The 8,436-nt window shown below is 60.6% G+C and overlaps 1 protein-coding gene across 1 annotated transcript in view; it reads right to left on the reverse strand.

Annotated features, from left to right (window-relative positions):
- TDRD9 (tudor domain containing 9) overlaps window positions 1–8,436 on the reverse strand; it is a 54,506-nt gene that overhangs the window by 19,686 nt on the left and 26,384 nt on the right. Inside the window, exons 14-23 of the mRNA XM_005856348.2 lie at window positions 7,705–7,802; window positions 7,188–7,319; window positions 6,088–6,253; window positions 5,955–6,018; window positions 5,817–5,880; window positions 5,375–5,419; window positions 4,583–4,636; window positions 2,298–2,414; window positions 1,505–1,612; window positions 182–282 (exon numbers count right to left, since the gene is read on the reverse strand). Of these exons, the coding sequence (XP_005856410.1) occupies window positions 182–282; window positions 1,505–1,612; window positions 2,298–2,414; window positions 4,583–4,636; window positions 5,375–5,419; window positions 5,817–5,880; window positions 5,955–6,018; window positions 6,088–6,253; window positions 7,188–7,319; window positions 7,705–7,802 (949 nt within the window). The remainder of the gene's footprint in view (window positions 1–181; window positions 283–1,504; window positions 1,613–2,297; window positions 2,415–4,582; window positions 4,637–5,374; window positions 5,420–5,816; window positions 5,881–5,954; window positions 6,019–6,087; window positions 6,254–7,187; window positions 7,320–7,704; window positions 7,803–8,436) is intronic.

Raw genomic sequence — 8,436 nt, forward strand, 5'->3', positions numbered from 1 at the left:
GCCTGCAGCCCCTTCACCGCCCGCCCCCCCCCCAACTCCTGAAAGGTGCTGACCATGTGCATCTCCCTCCCACCCATACAAAGGCCCACGTCCACGCCACGTGGTGCCAGCCAGCACTGTAACCATGGAGACCACTGACGCTCCTCCATCACTGCAGTGGTGACAGGAGCCCACGACTCACTTGGCGCCGTCGAACACGATGGACTTGACCTGGCCGCACTGCCGGAAGAGGGACTGCAGCTGCTTGTGGTAGAGGAAGCCGTAGGGGGGCGTGTGCTTCAGCTGCAAGCACACGGCCCCTCAGAGCACGGCCAGGCCGGAGCCTGACGCGGGGCTCACGTCCTGCTACTGTCGCTGCCCCGACGCAGACTCCACGGCCAGGGGCACGCAACACTAGTGACTTAACGGCAACTAAATCCAGCGATAAGTATGTTACACAAAGGCTAACTCTCGCCTAAACCAGCCCGGACGCCCACAGGGAGGTTACGGTTGCTCGGGGGCGTCCCCGCTGCTCTGGCTGCGACCAGGTCCCGTGTACCACGGCCCTCCCCGGCTCCACACCCTGAGCCCACACCCTGCCCCGTGGGATGTCCAGAGGCAAGTTAGGGGGTGCCCCTAGGACTCAGCACGCACAGCACCAAGAGCGGGGGATGACGAATCCCACCTTCAGGCAGCGCCAAGGAGACGCGGGTGCTCACGCTGTGCGCAGCAGGAAGGCAGCTGGGGCTCTGGCAGGCATGGTGGGGGCAGAAGGCCGCCCACCCCTGGCGCCCCAGTGAGGGGACCACAGGAAGGGCTGTGGGGAAGCCTCAGGAGGCCTGGCCCCCCAACGGCCAGCGACTGCCCCTGCGGGATGAGCATCCCTCCCAGGTGCTCGCCGCCTCGCTGAGCACCAGCTCCGTCCACATCCTCCACTTCTGCCTACGTCCTCCCTATGAGTGGCGACAGCCAACGTCACCAAGAAGAGCGGAAAGCCGCGTGCGCGCCACACACCAGGCTGCACCGTTAGGTGCAGGCGGCAGTGGAACCACGAGGTCCAGAAGCCCAGCTCCCACCGGTCACCCTGAGCTACAGGGCTCAGCCGGCAGGTGTCCTCACGGGCTGGCCTGGTGGTCAGTGTCACCTAAACCCACGAGGTCACTGCTGCTTCCGGCCACGCCTTCTAGCTCAGAAACTGTGGCAGGGCCTCAAGCACGCGCGGCACAGACCGCAGTGCTGGCGGCCACCCAGTACCATCTCAGTTTGTGTGAAACAAGCCGAGGGTGAACGAAATGTGCCTAAACTCACGGAGAAGTGCCCACACCTTCAAAATGGCCCCGGTCGGCACTAGCCGAGCACACGCTTCTCAGGGCTGTAAGGCCAGGCCCGCAAGAGAGCAGGACGGCGGGGCTCACGTGCGTGAGGACACCCACTGAGGACTCAGACCGACTCCTGCCAGCCGTGCTGGGATGGAGCCCGGGGGCCTCCGTGGCCGCTCTCCCCAGGAAGGCCCGCCCCCACCTACCACGATGGTCGTCTTGGGGTCTTTGCCGGCCAGCTCCCGCACCGCCATCTCCTCGTCGGGCTGCCCGAAGGTGAAGTAGTTGGGATAGAAAGCACCGGCCAACACCACCTGGAGAAGAAACTTACTTCCATGCAGCAGCAGGTTACAGCGTCCCCTCTTCCCAGGATGCAACGCTGATAACGTAAGGGGAGTTTTATAAAAACCAGACCCCCTACTCAAGCAGGAAGCCACGATTCTGGTCACTTCGCCTAACAGATGTGCACTAGGACGACCTGCCTCCTAGGAGCGAGAGCACTTCTTACCGAGGGTCAGAGGGCGGGAGCTGAACAGGGATGGGGGGGGGGGCTTGAGGGTGAGCAGGCAGACGCCCCCTCGGCCTCAGGACTGGCCGGGCTTCCGCAGCCACAGAGGTCAGAGCAGCAGCCCCGCAGGTCCCGTGGAAAGCCCTCTGCGAGGCCCCTCAGTGACCACACCCCCTTCCAGTGCCGCCCAGCTGACTCCCAGCGCACAGACGCCCCTGGCCCCACTCAAGGGCTCCGCCATCTTCCGGAAAATCCCTCCCGCAGTCGTGGTAAGTTCTTTCCCACCCGCTCATCGGCCCGCAGCCTCAGAGCTGCAAGGCTGTTCCGTGTGAGGGCTGCACGCGCTGAGCGATGCTGGAAGCGGTTTGTTTTCTCGGAAGCTGCAGCGCAGGCTCAGGCCTGGGCAGCTGGCAGTGTGCTGCCCACACACCCTGGCAGGCAGAGGGGCCGGGCGGCAGCCCCGGTGTCAGGAAGGGGAGGGCCATGCGCACCTGCAGGATGAACCGCTGCTTGTGCGTGTACTCCTGGTCCAGGGCCGGCCGCCGGGAGCCCGCATTCATGTTGAACTGTGAGATCCTGCTCTTCAGCTCCTCGTACAGCTCCGCCACCTGCGCAGACAGCAACACGGTCTCAGGGCGGCGTGTGCAGAGCAGGGACACCACAGTGCCCGGGAGCACCCGTCCACCGGGAGGCGCGGCTGTCACAGCGGCTCATGAGAGCTGACTAATCAGGAACGAGGGATGCTCAGCACCGCACGGACAGGAAATGCCGGACACTCACTTCCTGCACCTCGTGATCCCCACGCCACGCGCACACCAGCGCAACCACCACCAACGCACAGCCACCAACGACAGGAGGGTTCAAAAGAGCAAATGGCCATGACGGGTCCTCTGCTTTAGGTCATCTGAGCACAAAGCCTCTGCGTGACGGTGGCTGCTCTTGTGGCTGAAACAAGCTGAACGGCCAGCAGCCGCTCCGAACAGCTCTCACTGCAGTAACACTTTGCACAGCGACCCGCACGAGAACACAGCTCCAGGCGCCTCTGCGCTGATCATGAAGAAGTTCCCCCAGAGTTGCCTCAATCAGTCACCGAGAGCAACCACCACACAAGCCACACGCTGGAGACACAACTGAAAGGACAGACAGACAGACAGAGCCGCAGGGGAGGGGGGAAGCCTGGGCAGCAGGAAGGCCACGCCCAGCGCACAGTACGTGCGTCTCCAGGTTCCTGAACGCCTTCCTCGAGGCTGCAGTCACGTGCACCCTTTCTAATCAAAAATCAATTTCAAATTAAGCAAGTCACTCACTCGGCCAAAAGCAATAAACTCAGAAGCCAGCCCCAGAACAAAAGCTCTAAACCACCTCCTTGCCCTGGAAACCCAGCTCTTCTAGAGCCCTGCATCGGGAGTCAGGGGAGACCAGCGCTGCGGGCAGCTCCACCGGGACGCCCTCCCAGCCGCAGGCGCTCCCAGTGCTAAGGAGTTCACCACGCATCTGGGAAGACAACAGTAAGTAGAGACATGGGCGCTGAATTAACAAGAAAGCAAAATTAACCCATGAAAGCCCTCCCCCTCTCCATGCCCCTCCCCCAAAACCCACGCAGTGAATTCAAACCGAGAGTGCGTCCTCCGAGCCCGGCTGCTGGTGCCCCAAGTGGTTAGAGCCTCGCCAGGGCACCGAGGGTCTCAGGTCTGTGTCCCTGTCAAGGGTATGTACCTGGGTTGCAGGTTCAATCCCTGGCCCTGTCACCGGGGTGTGTGTGAGAGGCAACCAATTGGTGTGTCTCTCACATGGATGGATCTCTCTCTCTCTCTCTCTCCACCCTCCCCAACTCTCCCTCCCTCACTCCCACTCTTTCTAAAAAACAATGGAAAAAATACCCTCTAGCAAGAATTAACAAAACAAAAACCACAAAAGAGTAAGTTCTCTGAAAACACAACAAACAGGTAAGCGCCTGTGCACTGGGCGGCACAGCCCGGACTCAGCAGGCCCGGTGTCCACGCCCCACACGTCCAGACAGGCCGCTCCTCGCGGACCAGAGCCCTTGGACCATGCGCCTCGTGAGCGTCTGTTTGGCTGAGGCCTTGGACACAGCGCTGTAGGCCGCATGCCCTCTGTGCAGAGAGGGCCCTGGGCCATGCAGTCACAGGGACCTCGGAGGGGCTGCCAAGTATCTAAGAACAGCCACGCGGGCACCCACGCCCACCTAGCCCAGCCCCGATAAGACCCGGGGCAGCAGGACTTGGCCTTGGTGAACACGTCACTGCGAGGAGAACCAATCGTGCCCATGACTCCTGGGAGCCAACGGGGCCTTGCGCCTGGTCCCTGCTGGCTCCTCCCCGGGCCTTGGACCTGCGCTGACTCTATTCTGCCCCTGTAGCTGTAGTAACCCTCAGCCACACGCATAACAAACAGCTGGTCTGAGCTCTGTCTTTCTAGCCAATCGCTGAACCCAAGGGTGGCCTTGGGGACCCCCCCCCCCCCCCCCCCCCCCGCCCCAGCACACAATCCAATCAAGAAACAGAGACGACACAGAGACCCAACACCCGGAATGAGACAGAGGGGCCACCACCTCTGAGAGGACAGGACAAGGACAACTCTATGTAGCTGTACTGTGTGTTACACACTTACATGTAAGTAACGGCAGGCTACGTAAAGTGTAGCCTTATCTTACGTAAACACGTTTCTATGTAACACGCACATATGAATTCTACTCAGGCTGGAACAGGATGTGCCTCTTGGAATACCCCTTACTGCCCTGGGGACCACCACTTACCTCTCTAATTCTCTTGATTTGAATGTAATTTAGCCGTCCCCAGTCAAGTTCATCCTTTAAACACATAAAAGCACAATACTTGTATCACTGCAGCAAATTAGTGCTAATCTGGCTCCTGTAACACACATCTCATCCAGCAAGAGTCCAGGCAACAGAGAAACCACCTGCTGAGCCTCTAGCACAGTGGTTCAACCTTCTGGCCCTTTAAATACAGCTCCTCATGTTGTGACCCAACCATACAATTATTTTCGTTGCTACTTCATAACTGTAATGTTGCTACTGTTATGAATCATAATGCAAATATCTGATATGCAGGATGGTCTTAGGCGACCCCTGTGAAAGGGTTGTTCGACCACCAAAGGGGTCACGACCCACAGGTTGAGAACCGCTGCTCTAGCAGGAGCTCGGTGAGCGGGAGGACACAGCTGAGCGTGGCAGATGGAAGCACACACACCTGCCTACAGGCCTGAACCTCGCCAGCCCAGAACCAAACCTGGCCAGGAAGGGGCGGGCACTGTCAGGCCGGGTTCTTCTAAGCCCGTTATCTAAGAACAGCCAAAGACAGGCCTCGGGTTCTGAGTGGAGCCGGCTCCACGCGCATCCCCACCAGTACCGAGCACCCCAGGGAGAGGCTCCAGACACTCCGAGGGTCACTACTGCTCGGGCAGGACCGCCGGGCTGTGCGCGCCTGCGCCAGCGGAGGGAGTGCAGTGGCCTGGCTCAGGCTCAGGCTCAGTCTCAGGCTCCACGTCTTGCAACGCCTCGGGGCCCCAGCGCCCCGGGAGCGCCTACCTTTGGATGCCGCAGCTCCCCTCTCTGCCTGCAGGACTGCCAGGTCTGAAAGGAAAGGACCCAAGTTTCAAAATGCTTCACTGACGACTCAAATTGCTTTCTACACGTTCATTTTCAACACAGTTGGACCACAGAAAGTTTACAAGTTTAATTCTTCAATCAATTTCATAACATTGGACTCCCACCCCCACCCACTTCCTCCACATTTTTTTTTATGTATTTTTATTGGTTTCAGAGAAAGAGGAAGGGAGAGGGGGAGAGAGAGAGAGAGAGAAACATCAATGATGAGAGAATCATGGATCGGCTGCCTCCTGCACGCCCCACACTGGGGATTGAGCCTGCAACCTGGGCATGTGCCCTGACTGGGAATTGAACCGTGACCTCCTGGTTCATAGGTCAATGCTCTACCAATGAGCCACGCCAACCAGGCCAGAGAACTTACTTTAAATGCCTCGACCAGCGCGATGCAGTCGCTCTTGCTATTGCCAGAGAAATACACCTTGTTCCTACAACGAATAACACGCAAGGTCATCGATACCAGCAAGACCAAGCAGCTGTTCCCAATAGGAATGTTACCCACCTGTACCCGTCCAGGTGCTGCCTAAAAGGCATCGCAAAAAAATTCTTCAAAGACAGCGCTGCCGCTGGCAAGAGAAACCACAGGATGTCAGAGGGGAGGTCCCGGCACCGGCGCGGCCCACGCCCTCACTCACCTATGATGAGACACTCGTCCAGGCACCCGAACACGTGGCCCAGCACGATGAGCTTGCCGAGCTGCTCGTTGACCGGCAGCTGGGCCAGCACTCGCCCCAGGAAGGTCAGCTCGCCGTCGTGCGGGTTCTCGTCCTCCCTCTGCCCGCTGACGGCCAGCGCGCCCACCTGCGTGGACGTGAGCGCGTGAGCCAGCCTGCCTGACGCCGCTTCCTCACGGCAGGGGGTGAAAACCAAAGTGAAGAGGGTTCGGTGAACCAAGGCCCTAAGGCACCTGCCCACCGTGGAAGCCGGGAGCACAGGGACACGGACAGCTTGGCTGGGAACGCAGAGCACACCTGTGACTTCAGAGAGGGTGATGACCCCAGGCAGCCCCACAGACGCCCCCGGAACTCACAGCGCGGCAGCGGGCTGCACTGCACTAGTGCGCTACGCGCTCACATCACGCTGGCCACTCCCAGTGAAGCATGTGACCTGCGTGCAGAAAAGACTGCCTTCGCTCGACTAAGTGTGTTTCACAGAAACCCAAGCAGGTATTAAATGAAGGCAAAACACCAGAGGCACCTCCGGCTTGGAGGGCAGAGCCCCACAAGGAACAGGAACGGGGTGCATTGGCCGGCCGGCAGCAGGCCCAGGCTGCCAGTGGCCAGAGCACAGCCGAGGGGGTGGAGTCGGAGCTCCCAGCCATGGGGGAGGGGGGCAGGTAGAATGGAGGGGCCGGGCCAGAGGGGTGCGCAGGCCATGGAAACCAGATGGCTGTCCCACAAACCCGGGCAGCAGGCCGTAGCCTGCAGACACGACCTGCACAGCCCTCACAGGATGGACACGCCACCTGGCGTGTTACATGAAGACAGAGGTGAGAACCGCTCAATGGTCAGCGCTCCTCATCTCAGAGCTCCTCGGCCCTGGGAGGCGAGTGGGCGCCAGGTGCGGGGAGGGGAAGCGATGCGGTTGTGCAAGACAAGCCTTGTTGGGATCGAAGTCAGTGCTTCGTCACTACACGGGCTTTTTAAAGCAAATGCTGATCATTCATGACAAAATGTCTTAAAGCCGCCGCAGCATGAAGCCCGCTCCCCGCCCGTGCGCCGAGCGAGCGGCCTACCTCCTTCAGCAGCAGGATGGTGCGCTCGATGTCGCCAAGGCTCGGCGGGGACAGGGCTGTGGCCAGCAGAGCCCTGGGCTCCCCCATGTCCAGTAGCTTCACCTTCAAGATCGTGCTGCCTAAGGGACAACGCTGAAGAGGACACGCTTGCATTCAATGTGGTCCTGGAACTAAGTCAAGTCCTTGGGGGAGGCGGGCCGGGAAGGGGAAGGAGTGAGAGGAAGGGGGAAAAACACAGAAGGGAAGAGAGCGAGCAGGAGGGGGAGGGGAGCAGAGCACACTGCCTGCCCGTGCTGCCTCACTGAGGAGGGCGGAGCCCGCGGACACCCGCTCAGCAGCGAGCAGACGAGGAGTTTTACGGAATCTAAGTCACATCACTTAGAGCAGCGGTCGCCAATCAGTGGCCCGCGGACTACTGGTGGTCCATGAGGTACGAAAAGTTGGTGACTGCTGACTTAGACTGTTCCGTAAAACTGTCTATAGGAAGTGAACTCTGAAATTGACCCCAGCGTATTACCAACATCTCCGGGATGACGTGGTCAGGGATGGCGTTGTCCCAGAAATCCCTGTGCACCAGGCGGTAACAGTAGCCTTTAGACACGCGCCCAGCACGGCCTGCACGGGAGACATTCAGAGGCCACGTGCATTAGTCCCGTCAATGTCAGCAGACGCCAAGAATGACCCCTGACCCCTGAGAGGACCCCTGTGTTTCTAGCAGACAGGCCAGACGGACTCTGGGCAAGGGCAGTGCTGAGCAACCCTGCCCACGGGGAAGCGCTGGCCCCACCTGGGGACCCTGGTGTGAGGCCCCCGCTCCTACAGCAGCAGCCGTGGCCCCGTGCGTGGAAGCAGCACATTCCGGGCCATGCCTCCTGCCGGGCATGGTGCGCGCTACAGAGGCACCAAGCCAGCGGGCGCAGCTCCCCCAGAAAACGGCCTCCCCAAAGGGAAGGCGTGTGCAGGAGGCGGCCACTTGGTCCTCTGCACCCTGCCTCCTCCTCAAGGCGCCCCCCAACCCCAGCTACCGCGTAGTGAACGAGCAAGTCCACGCGGAGCTCGGGACCAGGCGGGGGGGGGGGCGCACCACCGAGCATCTGTACTGCTGAGGATGTACCCCCAAACCGTAACCTCTCCCAGGGAGGGGGAGGGTGTGCCGCCTGCATCGATGCCCAGCCTTTACACAGCAGGGGCAGCCAGCAGGTGCTCCTTCCTGGGGCGTGCAGCCCCACGAGGTGGGGGGGGGGGGGGG

This window comes from Myotis brandtii, unplaced genomic scaffold (genome assembly GCF_000412655.1).
Source record: "Myotis brandtii unplaced genomic scaffold, ASM41265v1 scaffold1020, whole genome shotgun sequence".
NCBI lineage: Eukaryota > Metazoa > Chordata > Mammalia > Chiroptera > Vespertilionidae > Myotis > Myotis brandtii.